Source organism: Triticum aestivum, chromosome 3B (assembly GCF_018294505.1).
Source record: "Triticum aestivum cultivar Chinese Spring chromosome 3B, IWGSC CS RefSeq v2.1, whole genome shotgun sequence".
Taxonomy (NCBI): domain Eukaryota; kingdom Viridiplantae; phylum Streptophyta; class Magnoliopsida; order Poales; family Poaceae; genus Triticum; species Triticum aestivum.
The window spans coordinates 4441942-4457927 of NC_057801.1; the positions used below are offsets into that span (position 1 = coordinate 4441942).

The following is a 15986-nucleotide window of genomic DNA, read 5'->3' on the forward strand; positions in this document are numbered from 1 at the left end:
GCGGCGTAGGCGTGCGGGTGCTTAGGCGCCAGATTTGGTCCGCGCCCGATCTGGCCCGCCGGCTGCTGTTGGCGGCGAGGAAGGGATCTGGCGTGGTGGTGACGCCCCATAGCGCCGCCGCCGCACCCCTCGCCTCCCCTCCCTATGCTGCCGCCTAAGGGCCTCCCAATGATGCGATTTTGGTGGTCGGGATCCAGATCGGGGGAAACCCGGGTCGGCTCCGGCCGGCCGCGACGACGACGACGCCTGCGGGCGCCGATTTCTTCATGGAGACGTCTGTCAAGGTCTGCCCTTCCACTCCCCACCACCTAGCTTCTCGGGTGAAAACCTAACTCCGGTGGGCGGCGGCGGCGTCTTTGGCGCCGTGACCTTCTTGAAGGCGCCGCCTTGAGGGCTGGGTGGTGGCGGGCGCTGTTTGGGGTGGGTAACAGCTTCTGACGGCGTGCCCTTCTTCGCCCAAGCCTCCGCTTTTCCTCCGACGCGTCCAGGTTCTCCTGGGGGTGCCGTTTTGGAGTAAGCGTTGGCTGGGGGGAGGGTGGAGCGGTGCTCCATCTCACTCATTGATGGCGGCGGATGTCGGCGGCGTGGCGCTGTGGAGGCTCGACGTCCGATGCACGGAGATGGACTCGCGCAGGAGGAGGTTGCTGTTTGGCGTCATGGTGGCGTCAATGGCGGAGTGGCCAGACATGGTAGATGCCTCAATTTGATCTGAAGACGGACCTGTGGAAGATGGCGGCGAAGACACACGAGTGCGTCTGACCGGATTATGCCCCAGACCAGGTATGTGGCTCGGCTGGGGCTTCCGAATGTGTTTCGGCTTCCGGCTATTGATGTTAGGATTACGTGAGTGGTCTGGGTAGTGGCCCGGCTAGCTCTCTTTCATCATATTGGATAGGAGTAGTGGCATATGTTGCCAAGATGGTGGATTCAGGCACATTGGTGTAATACTTTGTATGGTCATCGTGAATAATCAATAAAGTGGCCGTATGCATTTTCCAGATGCAGAGGCCGGGGGTCATCCTCCTTTTCTAAAAAAAAACCATTTGAGCCTCACTCCGGGCCTCTCATGCATCTCAATGAGTAGAATTATAGTTGTTTTGACACTTTGCATCTAGCATCATCTTAGTTGAGGCTTTTAGCTTGGGACCTAAAGATTTCTCTCATCTATCATTTCTTTAAGCTTCCTCAACCATATCTCTTGACACCATGAACTATAAGTGCTACTCATATCAGATTTTTTCCCACTTAAGTTAGGAAATGATATCATAAGCTGCAATTATTGTAATGTTTCCACTCTTCGGCGTCTCTAGTTATGGTCTTATTTGCAATCTTCATCACCTTTAGTAAATGCTTAGGCCTTATGGATTATGACACTCTAATAGACAAACACTACAAAAGTAAAAGACACTCAATGAAAATACTTGCATATAACTAAACCCCACCTCCACCCGACCCCGCACAACACACACACAAACACGTGCTCCAAACCTACCATATATTGCCAATACGTTGGTCATTGTACCAAGTTCATCTCTTGCCCGAGACGGTTTTGGATCGTACGTAAAGTCCTCTATCTCACCTAAGACCCAACCATCACATGTAAGAGATAGCTCATGTCACTCCATGTGCCCTTATATATGTCACAACCATACACAAACATGTCGTTTTCCATTTATCGTTGTATGTCGATACCTAGTGGTCCCGACACGCGCACATGCATACTATGATTGCTCACACATGCCTTTTATTGCGATGGACAGTTAGAATTTGATTTGCCCAACAAGTTCTTTGCCTTTCTACTCTTCGGTTAATCTTTCTTTCTTCCTTTTTTCACCGGTAGTTTTTAACCAACGAGATTATGGAATTAGTTCAGCAACCACAAAGCACGACGTTGTGTGTCAACTGGTCTCACATTCTTCTATGATACAATCCATTGGTGCTAACAGAGTATTTTGTGAACCTTGTCATATATTTACTAAAATAGCTCTTGCCAAAAAGAAAAGTCACTCAAATGCCTATTCCAATATTTTACGAAACTGACTGGTACTTTTTTTTTGCAAGAATTCACAATATGTAGCTGATATAAAATGAACAACATGTCACAGAATTTCATACTTTTAAGGCCTTCCATCGTTCCCGCATTTACTTATTATATGCCTCTATCTAGACCCATTTGTGGTTGCTCAATTGTGTTTGTATGTGATAATTTTATAGTATGCTGTAGGAAAACAGCCATAAATGTAGGCAAAAACGAGTTAAACAAACAATAAAATGGAATTTTTTTGAAGAAATAAACTAGATTGTCCTAGTGTACACCGTGATGGAAACGCAGCCTTCGACGACCGGCCACACCTACATATGGAACCCAAGCCCAAGTAACAAAACAAACTTGTTTGGTGGCCGCTTCCTGGGATCACCACAGAAAAGAAGATATGGTGCATAAAATATCCAAGATAACGACGGTGCTCCAAGATTCTACTTGTATATATCTTATTATGTGCACCACGCGCGCGGTGCATCCATATGCATGCGATCGCATGGCACAAACTTTGGAGCATGCACGCAAGCATGGCCGCCGCAACGGCGCCGAGCCGCCTGGCGGCCCGGCTGCCACCAAGCGTTCGTCCGGGAAGCGTCCCACGTGTCCGGCTGTCACACGTGTACATTCCTGATGCATGACGCATACAGTTAGCTTTGGAATGGATGTATATAAACATATTTAAAAGTGTATATTCACTCACGTTACTTTGTATGTGGTCCATATTGAATTCCCTAAAAAAATATTTAGAAACGGAGAGATAGTAAATTCTGTCGTTTTGCCGCCCATGCATGCATGAACGATGGATAATACGTCCGGGTGTATATATATTTGTGGTGCATGCAGGTGAGGTGGTGGTGCCATACATGGGGCCGCGGCCGCCGGTGGGCATCCACCGCTACGTGCTGGTGCTGTTCGAGCAGAAGACGCGCTTCCCCTACGTCGCGGAGGCGCCGCCGGAGGAGCGCGCCTTCGCCGGCAACCACGAGCTCGGCCTCCCCGTCGCCGTCGTCTACTTCAACTCCCAGAAGGAGCCGTCCGGGCACCGCCGGCGCTGAAGAAAGCGCGCGCCGGCCGGGCTACTCCGGCACCGCCCGCTGCATGCGCACCGAGCTACAATACTTAATCCCGGTGAAGAATAATAACTGAGATTCCATAAGTTAGCCAGCAACTGCTATGTGCTGTTTTTACTGTTGTGTAATTGCGCTGTGCTTGCGTATGCATGCATGAGATGCATGGACCATATATGTCTTGGGGTTTTGCAGAACAACTCTGTCTCCGCGCGACGGGGATATTTCCTGCGCGTGTTCTTGTAATAATAGTACTAGCATGCAGCTGGCGCTTAATTTCATGTTGTTTGGTCTTCGATTATCATGCATACTACCATAGTCTCTTACTGTTTTCATGACTCGAACCCATGACCTCATGGTCACAAGGCAACAGCTTTACCGCTACGCCAGGGCAACAAACGAATTTTGTATTAAAAAATACAGGGTAAAAAGGTACACTATTTTCCTCGCAAAAAGGTAGGATTGCACTATTTAGCTCCTCGTACACATGAGGTGTAGTTTGCATAATAACCTAAAACTTGATCCTACTATAACCAGTGAGATGGGCTACGCTTATTACCACAAGGCTGAGGGTTGTATCGTGATAGGGTGTGGCTAGGTATCAGTCGGCTGAGACTTAACCAATTATAAGTCAAGTGACATAACATGTAACAAAAAACTAAAAGGAAAAATATCGTCAGATCTTCACTTAAAATCCCACAGATATAGGATCGACTGAGACTTGGTTGAGTCTTAGTCGATGTAAGCAGTTGCTGCCCTAGATTACCTGCATGGCCATGCACGTCGTGCATGCCCCCCCACCTCTCGCACGTCGTGTGTCCCACTCTCCCTCTCTCTCCTGCGCTACGCGCCCTGTACATGTACGGCTCGTGTGTATAATCACAGGAATGCAATGAGAGCACTTAAGGTGCATTATTCTCTCGATCTCTCCCACTCACATGGTATCAGACGCCGGTTCTCTCCTGCGTCGCTCAACCTCTTCCGCTGCTCTCCCTCCCAGCCGCATCTTCCCATGGCGAACCCACCTCCCCCACCCCCTCCACCACCGCGCCCGTCCGGCGGCTCGCCGGTCACGCCTGGTACCCAGGTTCGCCCAGTCCCCGTAAGCCAGTCCTTGCTCACTCCCTCCGTCTTCACGCACGGCGCTCTCGGCCGGCCGCTCTTTACCCCGGATCCCGGCGCCTCCACGTCTGCAGCCCCACCGCCACAGTCTCCGCTCGCGGCCGTCTTCATCAACCAGCACGTGCCGCTGGTGCTCTCCCTCAACCCTCCGAACTTCTCGCAGTGGCGCACCCTGTTCGAGGTTATGTTCCAGAAGTACGCCGTCCAGGAGCATCTCACGGGTCCGGGGCGCGCCGGCGACCCCCTCTGGGATCAAGACGACGCGCACATTACCTCCTGGCTCTACAACCGCGTGAGCCCTGAGATCTTCGGCCTCATCCACCGCCGCGGCGCCTCCGCGGCCGCGGTCTGGTCCGCCATCTGCACTCTCTTTCTAGAGAACGCAGAGCACCAGATCGTCTTCCTCGCCACCGAGTTCCGGCGCATCGAACAAGGGTCCTCGTCCATCCTCGCCTACTTCGCGCGTCTCAAGGACTGCGCTGATCGCCTTGCCGATCTCAACGCAGAAGTCGACGACAAGGATCAGGTGCTGAACATGTTTCGCGGGCTGCATCCGCGGTTCCGTTATGCCATACCTATCCTGACTATGCAGACGCCCTTCCCCACTTTCCTCCGCTGCCGTGCCTTCTTCATGCTCGAGGAAAGTCGTCAGGCGGACGAGCGCCACACCGAGACCGCTCTCCACGCGGCCCGTGTACCGGGGCAGCCCGGCCAAGGTGGGGGCGGCTCCAGCACGGGCGGCGGACGCCCCAACAACGGCGGTCGCAACAGAGGCAGGGGTAGGGGCGCCGGCTCGGGTGGTGGCCAGTCCTCACACTCCGGCGGGGGCTCGCATGTGCCTCGCCCGCCTGCACCAGCACCAGCGCCATGGACCGGTATGGTCCACGCGTGGCCAATGCCCTGGCGCCCCCATGCCCCGAGCTCGGGCATCCTCGGACCACGTCCCGGCGCCGCCGCTCCATTCGCCGGCACTGCGTCCCACTACGGCGGGGTACCCAACTCCGCTCCACCCGTCGTCTGGCAGCATGGGGCTGTCCCGCCGCACCCCCTGTACGGCGCTCCTGGTGGCCCACCTGTCGGCGGTGCAGCATGGGACCAGACGGCCCTGATCCACGCCCTCAACAACCTGCAAGTTCAACAGGGCCAGCCGGCCGCGTCTGGTGCAGAGTGGTACCTGGACACCGGCGCCACAACCCATATGGCCTCCTCACCAGGTATCCTCTCCTCCTCCTATCCCTGTTCTTCTCCTGGCATCACAGTTGGTGATGGCTCGACGCTCGCAGTCACGCACTCCGGTCACCACTCCATCCCTACAGCCACAAAATCCCTTTCCCTGCATAATGTTCTTGTCTCCCCCAACCTCATCAAAAACCTCCTCTCTGTCAAAGCCCTAACCCGTGATAACCCTGTTAACGTGGAATTTGATGACGTTGGTTTTTCTGTCAAGGACCGAAGCACGAAGACGGTGATCCTCCGGTGTAACTCGCCGGATGAGCTCTACCCCATGACCGCGCCACCGACCCAGCACCAAGCCCTCCTCGCCGTCTCCCGTGACACATGGCATCGCCGCCTCGGCCACCTTGGTGATGATGCGCTTTATCACACCCTCCGAAGCTGTCATATCCGCCCGTCTGATATATCTCGCCCCACCTGTAATGCTTGTCAATTAGGAAAAAGTGTGCGCTTGCCCTTTAGCTCTTCAGAACATGTTTCCTATTTCCCGTTTCAGCTTGTGCATTGTGATGTTTGGACCTCTCCTATTATGAGTATTTCCGGTTGCCAACATTATCTTGTTATTGTGGATGATTATAGCCATTTCATATGGACGTACCCCCTTCGTCACAAATCCGAAGTGCTGCCCACGCTCCGTTCGTTTGCCGCTTTCGTTTCCACTCAGTTCCACCTACCCATTCTATCCATCCAAACGGACAATGGCAAGGAATTTGACAACCTCGCCTCACGCGACCTCTTCTCCAGCCTAGGAATCGCTCTTCGCATGTCGTGCCCATACACATCACCACAAAACGGCCGTGCTGAACGTGCCCTCCGCACACTAAACGACATCACTCGCTCAATGCTCATCCATGCCTCCATGCCATACGCGTACTGGGCAGAAGCTTTGCAAACCGCCACCTTCTTACTCAACCGGCGCCCCTGTCGTCCTCGACATAATCACAGCCCCTTCTTTCTCCTCCACGGCACCGAACCCAACTACACCGCTCTTCGGGTTTTTGGATGTTTGTGCTATCCTAACCTCAGCGCAACCACACCACACAAACTCGCTCCCCGATCGGCTCCCTGTGTGTTCCTTGGTTACTCACCAAACCACAAGGGCTATCGGTGCCTCAACCGCACCACCGGCAAAGTTGTCATATCCCGCCATGTCGTGTTCGACGAGCATCAGTTCCCTTTCGCTCACACCACAGCTGAGCCCACCTCTGACCCCGATGAGCTCAACTACACCCCATCCATACCCCAGCGTCCCCGCTCTGCGCTCCCACGCGTACCTCGCCCGCCTCACACCCAGCCCCCTCCCCACGGCGCTCCCGCCGTCCTGCCTAGCCCCGCCATATCGGCCACGGCTACGCCCCCAAGCACATCTACTCCCCCATCGGCGGACAGACCACCATCGCCGCCCATGCCGACCACGCCGGACAACCCATCGCCGCCCTTGCTGACCACGCCGGACAACCCATCACCCACCTCCACGCCACCACGCACCACACCTCCCCGCCGGCGTCCTGACCCAGCTCCTACACATACGATGATCACCCGGGCCCAGGCCGGCAAGTTCTTCCCGAACCCTAAATACAACCAAGCCCTCACAACTTCCACCACCGCCCCAACCATCTCCCCTATACCCAAAACCGTGCGTGCTACGCTGCGTGATCCCCATTGGCTAACTGCAATGCAGGTGGAGTACAGGGCATTGATGGAGAACCGGACGTGGAGCCTTGTACCGCGCCCACCGGGCGCCAACATCGTCACCGGCAAGTGGTTGTTCCGCCACAAACTCAAGGCTGATGGCACGCTGGATCGCTACAAAGCGAGATGGGTCGTGCGCGGCTTCTCACAGCGGCCGGGAGTCGACTTCGACGAGACGTTCTCGCCCGTCGTCAAGGCGGCCACCATCCGCGTCGTGCTCACCATCGCCGCCGCTCGTCAGTGGCCCGTTCATCAGATGGATGTGAACAACGCCTTCCTGCATGGACGCCTCGCCGAGCGCGTCTACTGCCAGCAGCCTGCTGGCTTCGTCAACACCAACCATCCTGATCATGTGTGCCTGCTGGACAAGTCCCTCTATGGCCTGAAACAGGCTCCGCGTGCTTGGTTCGCGCGGTTCGCCACCTTCGTTCGCGGTCTTGGCTTCATCGACTCACGGTCCGACCCGTCCCTCTTCGTCCTCCACAACAGCGCGGGCACGGCATACCTACTGCTCTATGTCGACGACATCGTGCTCACCGCGTCCACGTCCACGCTTCTCCAACAACTCCAACAGCTCCTGTTCGCGGAATTCTCTATGAAGGATCTCGGCCCGCTCCACTACTTCCTCGGCATCGCCGTGACCAGGACGCCCGAAGGCTTCTTCCTCTCTCAGCGGCAATATGCTGCGGAGCTGCTGGGACGCGCAAACATGACCGAGTGCAAGCCGGTGTCCACGCCAGTCGACACTCACTCCAAGCTCTCCGCGACAGACGGCGCGCCAGTCCCTCACGCCTCCGAGTATCGCAGCTTGGCAGGCGCCCTGCAGTACATGACCATGACACGGCCCGACATCGCCTATGCCGTGCAACAGTGCTGCCTGGTCATGCACGACCCGCGCACTCCTCACCTTGCCTTGCTGAAGCGCATTTTGCGCTATCTCAGTGGCACCACCGAGTACGGCCTCCACCTGCACCCGTCGGCGTCGCTCGCGCTCCCGTCGGCGTCGCTCGCGCTCACCGCGTACTCGGACGCAGACTGGGCAGGCTGCCCGGACACGCGGCGCTCCACCTCCGGCTACACTGTCTACCTCGGCGACTCCTTGGTCTCTTGGTCATCCAAGCGCCAGGCTACGGTCTCCCGTTCCAGCGCGGAAGCAGAATACCGTGCCGTCGCCAACACCGTCGCGGAGTGCTGCTGGCTTCGCCAACTCCTTGGTGAGCTGCGCGTCTCCCTCCCCAAGGCCACTGTCATCTTCTGCGACAACATTTCGTCTGTCTACATGGCTGCCAACCCCGTCCACCGTCGACGCACGAAACACATCGAGCTCGACATCCACTTCGTCCGAGAGAAGGTCGCCCTTGGTCACCTCCGTGTCTTGCACGTGCCCACCACGCATCAGTTCGCTGACGTCCTGACCAAGGGGCTATCGACACCGGCGTTCCAGGAGTTCCGGTCCAGCTTATGCATCCGGCCACCCGATGCTTCAGCTGCGGCGGGGTGTAAGCAGTTGCTGCCCTAGACTAGCTGCATGGCCATGCACGTCGTGCATGCCCCCCCACCTCTCGCACGTCGTGTGTCCCACTCTCCCTCTCTCTCCTGCGCTACGCGCCCTGTACATGTACGGCTCGTGTATATAATCACAGAAATGCAATGAGAGCACTTAAGGTGCATTATTCTCTCGATCTCTCCCACTCACAGTCGACTGAGATTTAGAAATCCCAATCGTGATAGTATATGCATACGGGCTCTATTTGGCATTAGCTAGATGTTTAAGTTCAAATAATATCAGTTTTGTTGGACGATATTGAAATTTCATGGGTTCCACACTGGAAATTCCGACCGAAAAAACCCTGATATATGCACGCATGACGATATTCTTTTTTTCCCTTGCTTCTTACAAAACTGGTTATCTAAAAAAAATGGAAACCCTCAGTTCCATAGTACGTGTCTCCAATTTAGGATAACATGTACTAAACCAGCGGCACTTAATATGGACTGGGCATTAGTTCTCATTGTTTCTGGGGGTAACCGAGACCTGAGATCTCAGTTCAATTGAAGTGTGAAGTGTGCAGGCAACGATCATTACTGCCCATTCTGGATAGGCGGCAAGGCCCATCTAAATAATATTGGCCCAGTTCGTCTCCATGTTCAAACTTCTCAAACCCAAGCATAAACACACTCACCCCTCAAAAGAAAAAGTATAAGCACACTCCCACGGGAATACTGTAAAAGTATGAGATTTTCATTCAGTCGTGCACTCGCACGGTGGCACCCTTGATCACGGTGTTGAAATCGCACACGGGCATTGTGCCAAAACTGCGGTGGAAAAATCTGTGTCACACAAGGAAAAGAAGGCTATTTTAGATTGCTTGCTCATGTCGTCTTGTACCTAAGGTGGGGCTCATCTTGAGCCACACTTTTCATATGGTGTGTGCATAGTTAATCTAAACTGTCATTTTAAGGGCATGTTCGGAATCCCTCCGCTTCATGACTCCGGAGCTGCAATTGAAAATCGCGTTGTCAGGAAACATGTGCTCCATAGATCCTAAGATTTCACGGATCCTATATGGAGTGATCTCGGGATTGACCCATAATCAATTAGGTCCGAATACATAGATTTCACCTAGAAACTACCATTCGTAGATAATTTTCAGTGAATGGCATTTGACTGGTCAGAAAGTTGAACATCCATCAACCTGCGGACCAAGTGTAGCCACAAGTTCCAACGTCCCCCCACCCGAGACCTCCTGAATGGCATATTAAGAGGGACCAATTGTAATACTGTAGCGACATAATCTTCCTTACATTGTACAATATTATATAGAGTGGGATATTGTAAGGCCAAGGACGTCTCCCCTAACGATGCATATTTTCAGAACCTTGTCGTGTTACCGTTACCAATGATAAATTTCACCCTCTGAAAAAGGTTGCTTTCATCCTCATTAACCCCTTCTAGAACGGCGAGTCATTAGACCTAGCGTTAATCCGAGCCAATGCCTTAGATTGTAGGTACTTATTACACACCCTTGTACCCTCAGTCTCGACAGATAATCTGAATAGCCATTTGCTAAGAAGGTATCTATTCTTACCTTCTGAGTTCTCGATCCCTAACCCACCTTAGTCTTTGGTCTACAAATAATATCCGATCTAGCCAATCTGTATTTCGTATTAACCTCATCACATTAACAGAAGAAGCGAGATCGATAAAAGCCTAATCTTTTTTGTACCCCTACCGGTACTTCAAAGAAGGATAGAAGGAACATCGGCAGACTCGTCAGAACCGAGTTTATCAGCACTAGCCGACCTCCATACGGCATAAGCTTGCCCTTCCTGCAGCCTAGCCTTTCTTTAAATCTATCTTCAATGCACTTTCACTCTTTATTTGATAATCGGCGATGGTGAATTGAAAACCCTATGTAACTAAACGGTAGGGAACCCATTTCGCAACCGAACAATTGTCTGTATGCATCTTGTTCCTCTTTGACTCTCCCAAAACAAAACAATTTGCTTTTGTTAAAATTGATTTTGGATCCCGACAATTGTTCAAATAAACAAAGCACAAGCTTCATATTTCTTGCTTTTGCGAGATCATGTTCCATGAATATAATTGTGCCATCGACGTATTGTAGTATGGACACTCCCTCATCCACAAGATGCATAACTAGTCCTCCTACTTGACCATTCTCTTTAGCCCGCTGTGTCTTTGGCCACCAAGTGGGTCTTCTCATCAATGGTGGAGCAGCCAAAGTCATATTCGTGGCTAGACGTGCATGTGTTGCTAGGCAACAAATCAATCAAACTGCTTGTGTGCTTTCAAATCTAGCTTTGCACGCACGGATGCTGTGCTCGGTGAATCATTCTAGGGTGTCAAAACTAACAATTGGTATCTAGAGACTCGATGATCTACGACGTCCGACAAAAACTGCGATGAGTCTGTTAACTCCAAGTCCGGGAACGACAGCTTCAAGGTGAACAAGAACGGTGGCAAGGTGAAAAGGGCAGCAGATCAACAATTAGTGGTCGAGGAACAAGCGACGCCAACATACTGTCGTATCACAACAGCCCCATCCAGTACCAGATGCTGACCAACACCAACTATGACGTTTGAGCAGTAAATATGCTTTTGCTCACCAGCTGTTGACCCAATGATAAATCATCATTATCTTGAAATCCATTTTCAAACGCATGCTAGTTTCCCACTGAAATCATTAGCTCAATATGTATGTTTTTCACATTTTATTTTCTACTCACCAGCACAATTTTTTGTTGGTGCTTTTTTTTTGTGTGCACAGGAGATGGTTTGCGAAGTTTGTCTGAGCCCTTGCGACCGCGAGAGCACGGGAAATTGCATCAGCATGTATGTCTGGAAGGACTTAAACAACAAAGCAGCCTCTCTTCCATTTTTCTTTATCCTTGTTTCTTTTTTAGCTTATGCCCATCAGCACAAAATATACTGCTTTCCATCTTTTTTGCTGAAGGTTGACCTTTTTCACCCCTGAATTGTGAAAAGGAGGGGAGCCCCTAGTTAGCTAGTTGGCATTTTTGTTCCTGTAGTTTTTCATTTTTAGTGCTTTGCCAGTGACTGTAACTTGACTTCTGATTGTAGCTTGTTCCTATAGATTTTTCATTTTTGTTCCTGTATTCAGTCATGCCTAGGAAGATATGGTAGATTAGGCTGATTTATGTTGCAGCAGCTCGACACTTGCTTTACTATGGCTCCTTCTTTTCAGCAATCCACTGCCTGCAACTTGTTGATGCTCCATGGAATATATTTTAGGAACATATATGCAAGCACTCTTATTGTTCATCACTTCTTAATGCATCAGGTAGGCTCATGATCATTTTTTTTTCATGTCTATCCACAATCTTTTATCCAGCATGTTAAGCTCTTCTTGTGTGGTTGCAGAGGAGCCAGCGTGAGTTGTGAAAACAAATGTTGTGTATGAATATTGATTTTCACTAGTATAAATGAAGTAATAAGAAAAATTAGCAGAAGAGGACGTGCGGTCGTGCGCTACCGAGCGAACAATCCTCCCGCACTGGGTCAGCCTATCCAGGGCGTCCTTGAGGCGAGGGGTTCTGAATGCTGCTATACTCCAGGCCTATATGTCCCTCTTACCAATTCCTAATAGGAATTTCCTACGGGTGACGACTAGCGGGCCGCCCTATTAGCGCGGTTGCTTGTGTATTAAAAAATGTTAAACTTGCATTTGACAGACGTTGAACGTGTCGCATATAGCAAGTCTCCAGTTAGGTCTCCTCCTGCAGGTTAGTCAGTTTTTTTGCTCATATTCTAACTACATATATTACAACCATTATATTTAATTCAAAATTTTAAAGCCGTGAATTTGAAAAAAATGACAATGGAGCGTACAAAGATTTTTGGCATAATTGTAAAAAATGTTGATGGCATTGAAAAAAAATGTTTGTGACATTTGAAAATCATTCACTCGTTTTGCATTTCAAAAACATGTATTTGAAATTAAAAAAACACTATGTATAAAAATTAATCATGTAATTCAAAAACAATGTTTCGTAAATTTTTCAAAAATGTACGATGCATTTTAATAAATATTCATGTGTTTTAGGAAATGTTCCTGAAATTTTTAGAAAACAATTATGCAAATGTAGAAAAATGTTTGCGTAGTTTAAAAAATGATTCTTATCATTCAAAAAATGTTTCAGCATTTATTTAAAATGTGTTTAACATGTATCTTATTTTTTGTAAACATCTATTTGAGCAAAATTGTAATCATGTATTTGAGAAATGCTTAAGTTGTATAATTATGTTTGAGTGTATACAAAAAATGTACAATGTACATGTAAAAAATAAATAGACATAAAAATTGGTAATCATGTATTTGAAAAAAATGTTAATCCTGCACCATACAAGGAGGGGCAGTGGGTCCGGCAGCCACCTTCCACCCGTTGTCTTAAGTACGGTTTGGGCCACCTTCCACCCGTCATATTTCGGGGGAGGGGGATGGTGTGGAAGATGCCCTAGCTAAATTTACCTTAGTACAGAGGGTTACAAGTTAGTGGAGGGATTAAGGGGGTACATGCAAGAATATTGAAGGCAAGCAGGAAATGCTTCCAGGCTGGCACGACCCTCTGGTCGTGATTGAGCCAGAACACCTGGTTTGAGAGGTCGGGGACAACAATTGCAATGATTCAGTTGATGGAGGGTCACACCGTATGGAAGGTGACCTGGTAGTGGCGATTCCAGATCCTCCACATCTAGAGAAGGCAGACCGTGCTCCAGAAGTCGTCTAGGCCAACAGAGGTGGAGAGAGGTCCCATATCAAGTCGCATGAGAGTTTACTAGATAATGTTGGCACGCGTTGATGCGCCGGTCATTTTCATAGTAGAATAATAGTATTTTTGTAAATGTATGATTGACGAAACATGGAAGTTAGAAACAAAACCGAGCTGTTTCGAATTCAAGGACAAAACTTGAGCTTAGAAGGATATAGCTGCAGTTGTAAGATCAAGATCAGTTACCGAATTCGTGCTTTGCCACGATCATCTATTTTGACGACACAACAGTAGGAATACTTGTAAAAGAAACACACTACAAATATATGAGAAATTCTGGAAGGTACATTATTCCTTGGATAGATGCATACGTATGTAGTGGCCAATACAATAATGCTAGTAGCATGATCCATGGTAAATTTGCAACAGGCTAGCGATAACAAATGACAAAGAAAAAAAACATTCTACACCAAGGATGCTACTTTTCTCAATTATTATGTGTGACCAGCATATAATCGCTGAAACCAAAGCATAAATTGGAGAGAAAGCACGCCAGGTGCAGATCAACATGATATGGTAAAAACACTGGAATCCAAAAACTTTGTAGTATCTCTGGTGAAATCAATTACCATCCTGTAGAATACAATGAAGTTGTCGGTATTGGTTACAGAAAGATGTAACAGAAATGGAATGTGTACAAAAGGGAAAACTTTTGGTCTGGAGTCCATCAAGCATAAAAAACACGCATATTGCGGCAACATCCCTACAACTTATGTAGGAGTATTAATGAAATGACATGTTAAGCTAAAGAGAATAATTTGGACTAGCACAAAACAGTATAGATAATATAAGTAACGACTAAAGAGATATAGGGACGCTTCCATGATGCAGCTTGAGTAAAAATCTGCAAACAGGGTATGATATCCTATGTAGCACTCCAAATGCCATAACCTACAAGAGGACTTGAACACAAAGCAGAGGTAGATAGCTGACTTCCAACTTATTTAAAATTGAAAATTTACCAATAATTTAGAAAAAAATGCAGTGCCAAATTTTATCCAATTCATTCTCAAATATTGGAGTGAGAAGAAATGTTACCGTGCTCTTGTCTCGAGTGCAAAAAGACAAGCTCATACTCTAAATCTCTTTGCTTTCGATCAACTAAATTTCAGCTTCACGCCTGCACAAATTTTTATCTCCGCAAGAGTTAAAGTGGCATGAAAAGATCAGGTGACCTCCAACCACGCAGAAAATAAATCTAATGTGTTCGGCCACCCCTGGTACCGAGCAGCAGCAGTGCAAACCATCTACTCTCACAACACTTCCTCCTTGGATAATTATAGTTGTGACTACAACATTACAGAAGCAATGTATTTGTCTAAATCAAACATAGCCAAGCTAGTTTAGCACTCTATACTATATATTAATTAGTACAACTACATATGGTCCCATGAGATGGAATGTATACATTCTAGTTTTCATCTAAAAAAGCATGACATAATATTTTCTACACTCCAGAATCGGTGAACATGAGACTGCACCACAATGAACACTTGAACAGCTACCAAAAGGCAGAACCCTAACACCGAAACTAAAAGTATCTGCCATAAAAAACACTAATTGCCAAGTTCATTAGTAGACAAATTATTTTGACTCCACTTATTCCCCTTCATGGAGATTATCGAAAACAATAACGGATTGGCGACTAAGCGATGTCGTGCAGTAGAGCAGGTAGTTGTACATAGAGACCCGAAATACCAACATAAGAAATCACGTCGCAAGATAATTAACATGAGGCACAACAGTACACGGATACTAACCTGTCCATGAGCCATTCGAGCTTGACAGAATCTGCTGAAAGGTAGAAGACAAGCCCTGTAGAAGCAACAAACCAAGAAGTACCTAGCTCGAATTCATCCTCCAAGAGTACACGTATTCATTTTGAATTTTGTTGGCATAAAACAGACCCATTTATAGCATCTCAAATACACAATGTTTATATATCACGATTGCTGGAAAATCACAATTGCAATTTGAGTGCATCTGCTTTATTTACGATAGAGAAGGAGAAAAGATATTTTTTACTCTAAGTGAAATATGCACTTTGTGAAAGAATATTAGACCACAACAAATATTTTAAACATTAGCCCTTTAAGCAATTGCAAGATGAGGCATTCATGAATAATACTCTCAGGCAAGAATGATTAAAGGTTAAAGCAGTGCCTCACTTTGCAAAGTTTCAATGTAACAGAATGAGCCAATCCAGTGAATCCCGTGGAACTCAATGGAACCTGCACTCATTTGGTATCACAAAGAACAACATCAATTGAAAAAAATCCATGCAGAATTTGGGGGAGAGTGGAAGTACCAACGAAGGAACACTTGTAAAAGGCCAGCAACAGAGACTAATTATCGACCTGAGTGTCAACCATGGCTGCCGGTGAAGGATTTGCGCAAGTAAGGAGGAGAATGAGGAAGGAGAAGATCGGCGATGGAGATTAAATAGACACAATTGAATGGACATTGTAACTGACCCCAGTTATTGGCCACCAGTGAGTGTGGCCCACTGATTGTCA

General features: G+C 48.6%; 1 protein-coding gene across 1 annotated transcript in view; it reads left to right on the top strand.

Moving 5' to 3' along the window:
• The window catches only part of LOC123064242 (protein MOTHER of FT and TFL1 homolog 2), a 5034-nt gene extending 1645 nt beyond the window's left edge, over positions 1-3389 (top strand). Inside the window, exon 4 of the mRNA XM_044487765.1 lies at positions 2885-3389. Within this exon, the coding sequence (XP_044343700.1) occupies positions 2885-3096 (212 nt within the window). The 3' untranslated portion in view covers positions 3097-3389. The remainder of the gene's footprint in view (positions 1-2884) is intronic.
• Positions 3390-15986: the final 12597 nt, after the last annotated feature.